The sequence below is a fragment of the Loxodonta africana genome, chromosome 8 (assembly GCF_030014295.1).
Source record: "Loxodonta africana isolate mLoxAfr1 chromosome 8, mLoxAfr1.hap2, whole genome shotgun sequence".
Classification (NCBI taxonomy): Eukaryota; Metazoa; Chordata; class Mammalia; order Proboscidea; family Elephantidae; genus Loxodonta; species Loxodonta africana.
The window spans coordinates 91,364,771-91,379,695 of NC_087349.1; the positions used below are offsets into that span (position 1 = coordinate 91,364,771).

At 41.0% G+C, this 14,925-nt stretch overlaps 1 protein-coding gene across 22 annotated transcripts in view; it reads right to left on the reverse strand.

The window, feature by feature from the left end:
* Positions 1-14,925, reverse strand: part of NOD1 (nucleotide binding oligomerization domain containing 1) — a 92,404-nt gene that overhangs the window by 55,403 nt on the left and 22,076 nt on the right. For 20 of the 22 annotated variants that reach the window (XR_010322743.1, XR_010322745.1, XR_010322744.1 and 17 more), the window contains exons 2-4: positions 5,957-6,106; positions 4,729-4,819; positions 1,409-1,715 (exon numbers count right to left, since the gene is read on the reverse strand). Coding sequence is in view for 2 of the 22 variants with exons in the window: in XM_023544314.2 (XP_023400082.2) it covers positions 1,409-1,609 (201 nt within the window). In the remaining 20 variants the exon portion in view is untranslated. The remainder of the gene's footprint in view (positions 1-1,408; positions 1,716-4,728; positions 4,820-5,956; positions 6,107-14,925) is intronic. The other 2 variants (XR_010322734.1, XR_010322737.1) reach the window with 1 other exon arrangement.

A 14,925-nucleotide genomic window follows, 5' to 3' on the forward strand; every position in this document is an offset into this window, starting at 1 on the left:
AGTAGACACTTGAGAATATATGGGCAACTCTTGCCTGGTGGCGAGATGAGAAGGAAGAAGGGGACAGGAGCTGGTTGAATGGATGCGGGGAATACAGGGTGGAGAGGAGTAATGTGCTGTCTCATTAAGAGAAGAGCAGCTAGCAGTACACAGCAAGGTGTGTATAACTTTTTGTATGAAAGACTGACTCGATCGTAAACTTTCACCTAAAACGTAATGAATTAAAAAAAAAAAAAAAGAGGCTTCCGTGAGCCTAAAAATAGAAAGGTAAGACTCACAACTAGAACCAGTGTCCACGGAATTCCATGGAATTCTCTGTCTCCTTTTCCCTCTTCGCCTGACACTACTGCCATCTGGGGGTCCCTGGGCAGTGTAAATGATTAACGTTTTACGCTGCTAACCAAAAGGTGGGTGATTCAAGTCTATCCAGAGGCACCCTGGAAGAAAGGCCTGGCAATCTGCTTCCAAAAGATCACACCCATTGAAAATCCTATGAAGCACAGTTCTATCCTGACACACATGGGATTGACTGGATGGCAACTGGTTTTTTTTTTTTTTTTATTAACTTTTATTGAGCTTCAAGTGAACATTTACAAATCAAGTCAGACTGTCACATATAAGTTTATACACATCTTACTCCGTACTCCCACTTGCTCTCCCCCTAATGAGTCAGCCCTTCCAGTCTCTCCTTTCGTGACAATTTTGCCAGCTTCCAACTCTCTCTATCCTCCCATCCCCCCTCCAGACAGGAGATGCCAACACAGTCTCAAGTGACCACTTGATATAATTAGCTCACTCTTCATCAGCATCTCTCACCTACCCACTGTCCAGTCCCTTTCATGTCTGATGAGTTGTCTTCGGGGATGGTTCCTGTCCTGTTGGATGGCAACTGGTTTTATAGCCGTCTAGAGAGTAGTGTGAACGGGGGGAAAGTCTCCCCTCAGGGATAATGAGGTAGGGTGCTAGGCCACACAGCAAGGGGACAGCAAACCCCCTCATATAAGTTTTATATTCAAAATGGCATTTGTGGTTTTTTAAAAGTACAGAAAAGCAATCAAGGGAAGAGGCCAAAACACCTGAGTGTGCTACTGGGTTTCCCCCAGAGAACCTTCTCGTTCCTTCTGAGCCTCAGCCAAGTCTCGTTACAAACATGCTCTGCCATTCCGCTAATCAAGAAGGACTTTTTTGGCCTCACCAATTTTATTTTTCAGGAGAGGACAGAAGTGAAATACTTAATTGTGTAATAAGTCAGTAACCCATGCAATTATTTTCTATCAAGACCCCAAAGTAAAATTTTGCCCAATATACTGAAACCACTCCCAAAGCTCTTCACTCAGGTTAACACGGAGAACCCTCTTCCAGCTACCAAGATCCACATCCTGTCAACACCAATCCCTCCCCCAGGCACCTTGTCAGGCTGGGTGGGGCAGGCACACACAATCTCTGAGTCTTCCTCTGAGAAGTAGTCATTCTTCAGCAGGTTGTCCAGCAGGCACTGAGTGTTGCGGATGTGGGTGACCAGAAGCTCCCGGTTGACAATCAGCAATTTAATATAGGAGGGAGACTCAGACGGGATTATTCCCATCTCACTGGGGGCCTGCTTCTCCATGGTGAAAGCAGCATGTGGCTACTTTTCCCACATTCATCTTTAGCTGCATCTGTCTTCCTGGCAGAGGGCAATCAAGACCCAGGGCTCCTGCCCCCCTGTGCAGGCCCTGAGGAGACAAAGGCAATCACTATCAAAGCCAAGGTCTTCGGAAGGATTCCCTTCCCCTCTCCCCTCCCTCAGAGTCCTGGGGTTTCTCCGCTTAGAGCAGGAGGGGGCCATGGTCAAGAATATTATCCGAGGTTGAACAACAGGATGAAATACTTAATGTCACTAAACTCCAAATGTGAAAACTGCTGAGGTGGAAAATGTTTTGTTACCTACATATTCACCACGATTAAAAAAAAAAAGCTCTCCAAAAAAAGAGAATTTCCTCTGAGATGCATTTAAGAAAAATTGGGAATTTAAATGCTTCTTGTGGGTTACACGACTAGGCTAGGTGACCAGAGGCAGATAACCCTTCTGTTTAGCAAAACCTTTTTTTTTTTTTAAGGCAAAAGTGTGCCTAGATCCTGAAATGGGATAGAGATGGAAAGTTATATTGTTTTACACATAAAGTTAATCGCAATTTGAGGTTTCTCCATCCCCCTAGAGAGGAGAAGGCCCAGAATTTGAAGCAGCGGAGCTGTGGAGGAGGGGGTTGTTGGGGAGAGAGAGTCTCAGCAGAAAGTGGCCAGAGAAGAAACAGCAGATGTGAGTCACCTGTGGTAGGAAGAGTGGAGGAGCTGGAACACGGATGTCTTGGTCATTACTGCCTGGCCTGGGTTGTGCTGTAGCCCTCCCACAGCCCCCGCTACCCTCATACCCTCAGCAAAGGCTGTTACATACAACCACCTTGGGGAATGAAGGAGAAGCAAGAGTCTCATGTGAGTGAAGTGGGACAGACAGAGGGCAAAGTTGCAGGAGGCAAGACGAAGAGCTGACCTGGGAGCCAGAGTGGTGGATGACCTGAGAAGCTGCCCCCCTGGAAATCCCATACCTGTGCTAAACTTCCCACCTGGGCAGGAACAAGAGCCCAAGCTATTTTATCTGGGTATTAAAAAAAACCTTGGATTGATCTGAGTTACCCCAAAATTGCATTGGCTTACTTTCTTGTCATCACCACAGCAACACAAAAGATCCTTCAGCAGCTTCCCTTCTGATCGTGATTGTGTGTATGAGTGGACTATAATCTTGGAAGTGGAAAGACCTTGACCTGGCCATTTAGTCCTTCATCTATGCAGGAAAACACACAGTTCCAGAGAGTTTTCTGGACTTTTTTGTTCACCTCAAAAAAAAGTTTTCATAAATCTCTAAACATTGTCAGTGTCATTAGTGTATATTCCATAAGCCCAAGGCTTGTCAAAAAGTTTTCCATCAAGTCACAAGAGAGTCTGCTCTCTCTCTGACACACTTTATTCCTTTTTTTTTTTTTTTTAACCTGTCACATTGCCAAGATACTGCAAGCCTTACAGCGATTCTCAGCTGGACCCATACAGTGACTTTCCTTTCATAACCTAGGAGATTGAGTAGGAGACAGTATAATTGTAAACAGCAAGAGAGAATGAGCATTTTAGGAGTTAGTATATAATCAAGAGAGATGGTGTTGAAGGAAGAAGTCCAAGCTGCACTGAAGGCAATGGTGAAAAACAAGTCTCCAGGAATTGAGGGAATACAGATGGAGATATTTCAACAAACAGATGCAACGCTGGAAGTGCTCACTTGTCTATGCCAAGAAATTTGGAAGACAGCTGCCTGGCCAACTGACTGGAAGAGATTCATATTTGTCTTCATTCCAAAGGAAGGTGATCTAATAGAATGTAGAAATTATTGAACAATATCATTAATATCACATGCAAGTAAAATTTTGCTGAAGATCATTCAAAAGCAGTTGCAGTAGTACCCCAGCAGGGAACTGCCAGAATGTCAAGCCTGATTCAGAAGATGACATGGACAAGGGATATCATTGCCGATGTCAGATGGATCCTGGCTGAAAGCAGAGACTACCATAAAGATGTTTACTTGTGTTTTATTGACTGTGCAATGGCATTCGACTGTGTGGATCGTAACAAATTATGGATAACGGTGCGAAGAATGGGAATTCCAGAACACTTAATTGTGCTCATGTGGAACCTGTACACAGACCAAGAGGCAGTTGTTCGAACAAGACAAGGGGACGCTGCCTGGATTAGAATTAGGGAAAGTGTGTGTTGGGGTTGTATCCTTTGAACGTTTTATCCAATCTGTACGCTGAGCAAATAATCTGAGAAGCTGGACTATATGAAGAAGAACAGTGCATCAGGATTGCAGGAAGAATCATTAACAACCTGCCATATGCAGATGACACAAGCTTGCTTGCTGAAGGTGAAGATGACTTGAAGATCAAAGACCATAGCCTTCAGTATGGATTACACCTCAACATAAAGAAAACAAAAATCCTCACAACTGGACCAATAAACATTATGATAAACAGAGAAAAGACTGAAGCTGTCAAGGATTTCATTTTACTTGGATCCATAATCAACGCCCATGGAAGCCACAGTCCAGAAACCAAACAACGTATTGCATTGGACAAATCTGCTGCAACAGATCTCTTTAAAGTGTTAAAAAGCAAAGATGTCACTCTGAGGACTAAGGTACGCCTGACCCAAGCCATGTATTTTCAATCACATCATATGCATGTGAAAACTGGGCAATGAATAAGAAAGACCAAAGAGGATTTGATGCCGTTGAATTATGGTGTTGGCAAAGAATATTGAATACACCGTGGACTGCCAGAAGAGCAAACAAATCTGTTTTGGAAGAAGTTGAGCCTGAATGGTCCTTAGAAGCAAGATAGTGAGACTTCATCTCAAGTACTTTAGACATGTCATCAGGAGGGAATAGTCCCTGGAGAAGGACATCATGCTTGATAAAGCTGAAAGTCAATGAAAAAGAGGAAAACCCTCAATGAGATGGGTTGACACAGTGGCTGCAACAATGGGTTCAAGCAAAGCACCAATTGTCAGTATGGCAGAGGACCAGGCAGTGTTTCATTCTGTTGTACCTGGGGTCATTATGAGTTGGAACTGACTCAATGACACCTAACAATAACAAGGGAGACTAGCTGATTAGATCAAATTTAAATTAGTGGTTAACAATACCTTTTAAGTTTCTGGCATTGTTCTTTGAAGTATGTCAGATACTTTAAAACAACACTTTCCCTTAAATCTTCGATCTCCAAATTTCTGGAATCTGTAAAATCAAAGAAAAGAAAGGTTTCTTTGAAATTTCTATTGTACTGAATGCTGAATAAATGAATGAATACATGAAGTTGGCAACATGATAATTTTTACATTCAGGACTCGAGGATCTCTGAGTTCTCACTAAACATCAGTCATTCAGGCCCCACAGTCTTTTTTTTTTTTTTACCATAATTGAGTCCCACTTATAATTCATTTATTTTTTGCTTTAAATTCACTTTATGTTAAAAATCTAATAGATTAATTTTAAAGGAAATTGTATATCACCACTGTAAACAGAAAACAATATCACTTGCAATACACAGAAAGTAACACATAAATAAATGCACTGGAAATAAAACAGTGTTTCTATATTCCAGCTGGATAGTGCTGGGTAGTTCCAGGTCTGAAGCCTCTTTTCTCTTAGAATCATTTCAGAGGTACAGCACAAAACTGAGACTTTCCCTTTGAGATAATCATAAGCCTGAGAAAGAATTGGAAAGAGAATCACTTTCTCACTCTATGCTTCAATGTTTTTTGGTGCCATGTCACTGCACCAGCCAAGAACACCTTGGGTACAAGCAGGAGGCATGGCTGCATCCTTTGGAAGCCTTGTGGAGGGTATTACCTTCCTTCCTTCATACCTCCTCTCCTTATCATCCTCTATCTGCCAGTGAGGGTTCTCTTTTACTCATTGCTTCTGTCTCTTCCAAGCCTGGGACTTCCACATAAACGGTGGCTTGTGTTCTCAACTTTCCCCATATTAACTACCACAAACACCTCCACCTCTTTCCATCCAAGGCAGAAAGGTAAGAAAAGTCTCTTGATTTATAGTTACGTGAACAAACAAATAAATTACATGTCAGCAAGCTTGCAAGAGGCTGCTATTTTGTCATTCCAAAGCCTCGGTTTGAGATTTAATCAGGTTTGCAGAGTTAGCTCGATTTGGCAGGAGCTTAACAAGGCAAGCTGGCTGAAGTGGAACAGAGGAAGCTGAAGGCTGCCCTGGTAAAAAGAATCCCAGGATAGACCAGATCTGTACCATGTGACACTGGAAAGAAATTCACACTTCATGGACAACTGGTTACCAGAAACACCAAGAGAACCAGGCATCTTCTAGTCCTGAGAAAGGTACCTTTATTCTCTTTACCTTGATTAGGGTGGGACCTGCTGGTGAACAGAGTCTGATCTTTCTTTCCAGTCAAACAGAGGACCGAGGTTGGGCCAGGGCGAGGCTTCTGGGAGCCGGGCCTGCTCTAGGAGTGGGTGGGCCTCTCCCAATGGTTTGGAACGATGAAGACTGAAGTTGGAGGAAACAACCAAAGAAAAAGATCAAGCCAATGGAAGTGGCCCAAAAACAAGACCTACATCAGAATAAAAGATGAAACCAAAAGATAAAAAGCTGCGTGGGCGAGGCGTCACTACCTAAAACCATCTCTTGAGGGCAAAGGCAGGGGGCAATAGAGCCTACTGGCAAGGAGGGAGCCCCTAAGGGAGCTAAAGGAGTTAGATGGGCGCGCACACACACACACACACAGAGACAGACACACAGACAGACAGACAGACACACACACGCACACACACACACACACACACACACCCCTCCCCTTCCTGGCCCTCAGATCTGCTCTCAGAGAGGTTTAGTTCCCAGGTAAGAGAATCAGAGAGTCAATTCCACAGAGGTTCCTTATGGACATCTGCGCCCAGGTCCCATCTCGCAACTTGATTTTCTGGACTAAATATAAAGTCTACAAAACCTCTAAGATTCAGGAAGCTTCTCTGAAGACAATGGAGGAGGACAGGAATTAAAGGAAGAAAGAAGTAGAGAGAGGATAATTCTGTAAGACAATAGAACAGAGCTGTTCAACAGAAATAACACACAAGTCATGAGTGTAATTTGAATTTATCTAGTAGCCATATTAATAAAAGCAAAAACAACCAGGTGAAATTAATTTTAATAATATATTTTATTTAATCTAATCTATTAAAATTATTTCAGTATGTAATCAATACAAACATTATTCACAAAACATTTAACTTTTTTTTCATACTAAGTCTGTGAAATCTGTTATGTATTTTGTATTCACAGCACATCTCAATTTGGACCAGCCACATTGTAAGCACTCACTAATGACATATGGTCACTGGCTACCATATTGGACAGTGCAGCTATAGCTCAATCACGCAAAGCCAGGCAGTGAGACATCTAATTTCCGGTCCCACCCTTTCCACTTGAAATATCGATGCCAACAATGACTCAGAATTGGCTTTTTGGATTCGTTTCATTGGAAACTCAGTGAAACAGCAGTTGAAGATGTGAGGTCACTGATAATTCTGCAAACTCAGAAAGAATATATGTGACCTGGTTTATATTCAAGATAAAGTTTCCTTTCAACTATAGATACAACTTTACACCTTTGCATATTTGCCAAGTTTTTTTTTTTTTAAGATACAAAACCTCTGCTAACATGGTGAGACACAGACTGTCATACACCACTGGTAGGAATGTAAATTGGTGGAAACCTACTTGACAATATGTATCCATAGTGAGTGAAAAGTTACTATTTACTAACTTCTGGTTCTAGAAATCTGCCCTTTTGAAAACAATCTGAGGTTGGTAGTTTTCGCTTTTAAAAAAAGGGACTTCTGCTTCTAGCTAGGATAGAGCAGTATGTGGTAAACCAAGGTTCCCACAGAGGATGACTAGCCAAAAACCAAACACACGGCCATCAAGTTGATTCTGACTCAGCGACCCTATAGGACAGAGTAGAACTGCCCCGTAGAGTTTCCAAGGAGAGCATGGAGGATTCAAACTGCCAACCTTTTCGTTAGCAGCCATAGCACTTAACCACTACGCCACTAGGGTTTCCAGGAGGACAACTAGAAAAGCCCAGTTAAATGCCTGTGTGCATACACAGGCAAACACACACCAGTTTAAAGGGATTACGAAAGATGCTCGAGGGGCCAATATCCTGGAAGAAGGAAACTATAGAAGTAAGCTGCCTTTCTGCAAGCCAATTTTCCTCTTTTGGGCATTTGCCAAGTCATGGTGGAGAATTAGGGGATGAGAAACTGGGCAGAAGGCTGCAGCTAAGAGGAAGAAAAGCCTACTGAATTTTCAGAAATTTCACAGAGCTAGAGAGGCAAAGGGGCCTTGGTGGCACAGTGGTTAAGAGCTTGGCTGCTAACCAAAAGGTCTGCAGTTTGAATCTACCAGCTGCTCCTTTGAAACCCTATGGGGCGGTTCTACTCCATCCTACAGGGTTGCTACAAGTTGGAATCGACTTGATGGCAACAAGTTTTGGTTAGAGAGACAAAAATTGAAACTTGAGGATGCCAAGACAGCCAGGATTTGAGAGATCAAGATCCCAGAGAAAAGGGATTCCTAAAGAACTGCGCCTGATACTTGGAGATTTTCCCCTTGAAGCATTTGCCTACAGCAAGAAATTAAGAAAATAAGCAGGTTTTGACAGTCTCTAGTATTTAACAGGCAAAAACTGAGGACCAATGGGGAAGGGGCCCTACTAAATAACCTCAGCCCTCAGCGAGGGCTCCTGGAGAGCTACAGCCAACAGTAGGGCAAACCAAAGGTAGACCTAACCTCACAAAAACTATCACCCAATGTTAAGTATGCTCAGTCCCTGAATGAATAAAGGTGCTTACCTCAACTCAGTCTTCCTATCAGAGGATACAGTGAGCCCCTTTAGGGGAAGAAAACATCAAGAGTCTACAGTTTTGCATACACAATGTCTAGCATTTAACCAAAAATTACCAATAAGTACGAATAAGAGTAAAAGCAGACAACAGAAACAGACCAACAGATAGATGATACAGTTACTGGAGTATTCACATAGGAGTATCTAAAATAATTGTAATTAAGATATTTAATAAAAATAGATGAAAAGGATAATTTCACCACTACTACCACCTACTGCCATCGAGTCGATTCCGACTCATAGTGACCCTATAGGACAGAGTAGAACTGCCCCACAGAGTTTCCAAGGAGCGCCTGGTGGATTCAAACTGCAGACCTTTTAGTCAGCAGCCATAGCTCTTAACCACTATGCCACCAGGGTTTCCATAATTTCACCAGAAAATGAAAATATATTTTTAAAAAATCTAATGAAATTCCAGAACTAAAAATCTGATAACTGAAATGAAGAACTCAGTAGATGGGTTTAGCAGCAGGTTGTACATAAAATAACTGAAGATTAGAGGGCTGTGAAAATATATGGGCTGAAGCACAGAGAGGAAAAGGAACAGAATATAGAAAAGAACATAAGAGACACACAGGGCACAGTGAAAAGATCTAACATACATGTAATTCACAACCCAGAAGGGGAAGAGAAGAAGATGTGGGCAAAAGCAAAATATAAAAAGATAATGACTGCCTTTTTATGAAGTTGGTGCTGCAAGCAAAGAAGAAAGTCCCTGCCTCTCCCAAAACTGAAGCCAAAGCAAAGGCATTAAAGGCTAAGAAGGCAATTCTGAAAGAGGCCCACAGCCACAAAAAAAGACCTACATGTCACTCACTTTCCAGCAACCCAAGACACCATGGCTCCAAAGGGAGCCCAAATACATGTATATATATTTTAATTTTTATTGTGCTTTAAGTGAAAGTTTACAAATCAAGTCAGTCTCTCATATAAAAATTTATATACTGCTTGCTATATACTCCTAGTTGCTCTCCCTCTAATGAGACAGCACACTCCTTCTTTCCACTCTCTATTTTCATGTCCATTCGGCCAGCTTCTGACCCCATCTGCCCTCTCATCTCCCATCCAAACAGGAGCTGCCCACATAGTCTCGTGTGTCTACTTGATTCAAGAAGCTCACTCCTCACCAGTATCATTTTCTATCCCATAGTCCAGACCAATCCCTGTCTGAAGAGTTGGCTTTGGGAACGGTTCCTGTCTTGGGCTAACAGGAGGTCTGGGGACCATGACCTCCAGGGTGCTTCTAGTCTCAGTCAGACCACCATTAAGTCTGGTCTTTTTTATGAGAATTTGGGGTCTGCATCGCAAGCTTTCCTGCTTCCTCAGGGGTTCTCTGTTATGTTCCCTGTCAGGGCAGTCATCGGTTGTAGCCGGGCACCATCTAGTTCTTCTGGTCTCAGGCTGATGTAGTCTTTGGTTTATATGGCCCTTTTTGTCTCTTGGGCTCATAATTACCTTTTATCTTTGGTATTCTTCATTCTTCTTTGCTCCATGTGGGTTGAGACCAATTGATGCATCTTCGATGGCCGCGTGCTAGCATTTAAGACCTCAGACACCACTCTCCAAAGTGGGATGCAGAATGCTTTCTTAATAGATTTTATTACGCCAATTGACCTAGATGTCCCCTGAAACCATGTTCCCGAAATGCCTACCCCTGCTACACTGGCCTTCAAACCGTTCAGTTTAATCAGGAAACTTCTTTGCTTTAGCCCAAATATTTTTGAAATAGCACCCTCCAGGAGAAACAAGCTTGACCACTCTGCCATCAAGCTCCCTGACCACTTAATCAGCCATGAAGACGACTGAAGATAATAGCACACTCTGTGTTCACTGTGGATGTCAAGGCCAACAAACACCAGATCAAACAGGCTATGGAGAAGTTCTATGACACTGACATGGCAAAGGTCAACACCTTGATCAGACCTGATGGAGAGAAGAAGGCATATGTTCTACTTGCTCCTGCTTGTGATGCTTTGGTTGTTGTCAACAAATTGGGATCATCTTAACTGAGTCCAGCTGGCTAGTTCTAAATATAAATTTTTCACCATACATACACACAAAGATAATGGCCAAGAATTTTTCAAAACTGATGAAAGATATAAACCCACAGACTCAAGAAATCCTACAACTTCCAGAAAGGTAAATAAAAACAAAATGAAATTCTGAAATATCATAGCAAAATGGCTAAAAACCCAAAGACAGTAAGAAAATTCTCAAAGCAGCCAGATGAAAAAATATATAACCTTTAAAGGAACTACAATAAGACTTAATTTCTCCACAGAAATTACTAAAGCCAGAAAACACTGGAAAAACACCTTTGAAATACTGAAAAAAAAAAAATTAAAAATAACTGCCAACCTAGAATTCTATACCAGTAAACATATTTTACAAAACTAAAGACAGTTCAAGAAGACAAGAAAAAGAAGTAAAAAGCATAAAGACTGAAAGGAAGAGATACAGCTGCCTTATTGCAGAAGACATGATTGTCTAAATAGAAAATCCTTATGAATCTTACAAAAAAAAAAAGCCTGCTAGAACTAAGTGAATTCGTCAAGGTTAATGGATATAAGATCAATTATATTTCTATGTACTAGAGACAAACAATTCAAAAATGAAATTACAAAAGGTCTATCATTTATAATAGCAACAAAAAATATATAATACTTCAGAAAAAATAATTAAAGATGTACATGACCTTTACAATGAAAACTACAAAACGCTGCTGAGAGAAATCAAAGAAGACCAAAATAAATGGAGAACTACAGACTAAGTTCATGGATTGAAACTCAATATTGTTAAGATATCTATTCTCCTCAAATTTATGTGAAGATCGAATGCAATCCCAAACAAAACCTCAGCACACTTTTTGGTAGAAATCGACAAGCTAATTCTAAAATTTATATGAAATGCAAAGGTCCTAGAAATAGCCAGACAATTTTGAAAAAGAACAAAGTTTGAGGATTTACACTACCTGATTACAAAATCTACTATAAAGGTACAGTAATCAAGACTTTGAGGTATTGGCCTAAAGACAGACATATAGATCAAAGGAACAGAACAGAAAGTCCAGAAATAGAATGAAACATATACAGTCAGTTGATTTTCAAAAAAAGTACCAATGTAATTGAATGGAGGAAGGAAAGTTTTCTTAACAAATTGTACAGGAAAAACTGGTATCTGTTTGAAAAAAAAATTTTATTCTACTGCTACATCGCATCATATACAAATATTAATTCAAATCGATCATAGACCAAAATGTAAAACTAAAACTTCTAGAAGAAAATATGGGCAAAAATCTCCACATTCCCAGAATTGGCAAAGGTTTCTTAGACAGGACACAAAAGTCAGGAATTATAAAAGAAAAAAAAAAATTTTTTTTTTGACAAATTGAATTTTATCAAAGTCAAAACTTTCTGTTCTTCAAAAGACACTATGAAGTCAAAGACTAGGAGAAATATTCACAATGCTTATATTTGACAAAAGACTTATATCCAGAATACATAAAGAACTCTCACAACTCAATAATAAGAAAACGCAAGAGAAAAGCTGGGCAAAGATTTAAACACACACTTTATAAAGGAAAATATACAATGACCAGTAAGTAGATGAAAAGATGCTTAACATCATTGGTCATCAGAGAAGTAAAAATTAAAGCCGCTAGGAGATACCACTACACACCCATTAAAATGGCTAAAATTTAAGAAGCCTGGAAAGGATACGACATTTTCTTGAAACATAAAGAAAAATTGACAAAAAATGTGAAATAGACAATCCACAATCATAGTGGGAAATTTTAATAATACCCTTCACAGTATGACTGACAGAATAAATTGTCCAAACTAAACAGTAACAATATAGAGGATCTGAACAAAATAATTAACAAGTTAGTCTTAACTGACATGTATAGAATATTGCACCCAACAGCAACAGGATGAACAGCACTTTAAGTGTATTTTGTCAAAATTGACCACATATTAGGCCATAAAACAAGTTATTTAGAAATTTCACAGGACTGAAATCATTCATCGTCTATTCTCTGTTCATAGTAGAATTACACTAGATATCAACAATAAAAAGTCACCTAGAAAATTTCTAAACCCATAGGCCAAAAAAAAAATGGAAAGTAAAAAACAGTTTGAACTGAATGATAATGAAAATACAACATATCAAAATTTGATGCAATTAAAGAAGTCATAGAAATGTATAGCCTTAAATGCATTATTAGAAAAGAAAAATGATGAAGATTAAGAAATGTCATTTTGTCTCGTGTTTTTATTACTATACCATGGATATTGTGGGGTATAGGACCTGGTTTCACCCCAAGTAAGGCAGCCTTTGTCTTTGACTCCAGAGAAATAACCATTGGCGTAATTGGGGTACCTTGGTTTGGGACTTCCAGGACACATCTGAGAATTTGTGCAGGTGACTGGGGGCAGGCCAGACCAGAAAAGACTCACCTGGGAGGCCAATGGCAACTAGCCTTAGGAGGCATGATTTAGCCTATGTGCAGAACTGGCCAATAAAAAGCCCTGAACACAAAAGCTCAGAGAGCTTCCTGGTTGATGAGAACATTTGCTCAAGAGAGGACAGTGCATCCCTTGGGGTATGGAAGCTCCACGTTGGGAACTCCCCCAGACCTCGGCCTATGCGTCTCTTTATATCCTCTTCAGCTATAACAAATCTGTACTCCTAAGTATGTTGTAGTATGGTGTACTCTCCATGACTTCTGTGAGTCGTTCCAGCAAATTATCAAACCCAAATGGGCAATAGGAGCCAGCAGTTCAGAAAGGAAGGAAGTCTTATGGACTCCTGAGCTTGCAGCTAGCATCCTGAAGGGGTAATGCAAAACCAGCCCCAGAATGGTGGCCGGCAGGTCAGAAGGTTGGTGTTTTGTGTGGACTTGAGGCTGGCATCTATCTACTTGGCAGTCTGAAGGACTGTGTCCTTTTAACTTGTGAGCTCCGACCTAGCTCTGGGTGGCTAGGGTCAGGGAGTGAGAGTACCATGGGGGTGGCTAGCAATGAGGAAGGAGAAGTGGGGATGTGAGGACTGCATCAATCTCCACATTTTAGGGACTGAATTCATTCTGACTCTTACCTTGCAGGTATCTACTCTTGTTCATAAACACTTTTTGAAAAGGTTTTTAAAGTACACATAAACTTTCATCATATGGATGTATTCTAATTTCTTCAAGCAATTCCTTATGCACATATACATATTCACAGAAATACACATGCATACGCTAAGAGAAAAGACCAGAAACATTAATTTTAATTATTTCTGAGTGACAGGATTACAGATGATTCTTATTACTTAGATTTTTTTTTTTTTTTGGTACATTCTAAATTATCTTCAATAGGGTCTGGCTCATTTTTAAAAGAAAAGTAAGTATTTTAACCTATCCCCAAACCATAATTTTGGTGGCTGGGTTTAATTGGCAGGAATGCAGCTGTAGACTTCTTATTGGTTTCTAAGCTTGCGTCTGTCAATAGCCATTTGCTAGTTCTATGTCATGGTAGCTTAGATGTTCAGAAACTAAGGTGATGAGGACAAGGCCAAGCCCATAGGGCACGCAGGTCCCTCTGTTCCTTGGCTGTGACTACAATCCCTGACACTAGCCAGCTTCCAGGAGCCCATAAGTCACAAGAGAAGCTGGAGGAGAAGTAGGTATGGATTAGCAGAAAGCCACAGCATCTAGAGAGAGAACTACTTAAAGCAGCCCTACTTCAGAAGGCCCAGTAACCAACAAGGCCCTCTTTCCAGCTGGTTTCTGACTGGCCTGGCTTCTGAAGAGCAGAATGCTTTGCTTTGCCTGACTTTTATTTTATTTTATTTTATTTTTAAATAAAGAAGAACAAGAACTCACCCATCACATTTTGTTATTTTAAAGTCCTACACCTGAGAAATTCCATGCCCATCAGAGGACCAAGGATAACGCCAAATAGTTGCACCTTCCTTGACAAAGAGCCTGCCTGGTCCTTAAGCGTGCCCAGCTTGCCTAGGCAAACCTGGATGCCTTGTCTGGCAGGTTGACCAGTTGCCAAAAGTCATCCTACCTTCAACATGACTCTGAGGAGTGGCTATGCGGTGGGGGAAGGTTGTGTTCTGGAAAGACTCCCTGATACCACAGCCTCATTCAATGGTGGCATGGGGGCCACAGCAGGGCACAGCATAACAGCTAGCACCAAGTAAGCACTTTACTAGAGGCCCAGCGCTAACCTAAATGCTTTATACACACATGTGAGAGGCAGAGCAATATGGGGGTTAAAACGTGAGCTCTGAAACCAGCCAAACCAAAACCAAATTCATTGCCGTCGAGTTGATTCTGACTCATAGTGACTCAGCCCAGCTGAGATCAAATCATAAGTCAACCGCTCATTACCATACCTCTCTGTGCCGTGAT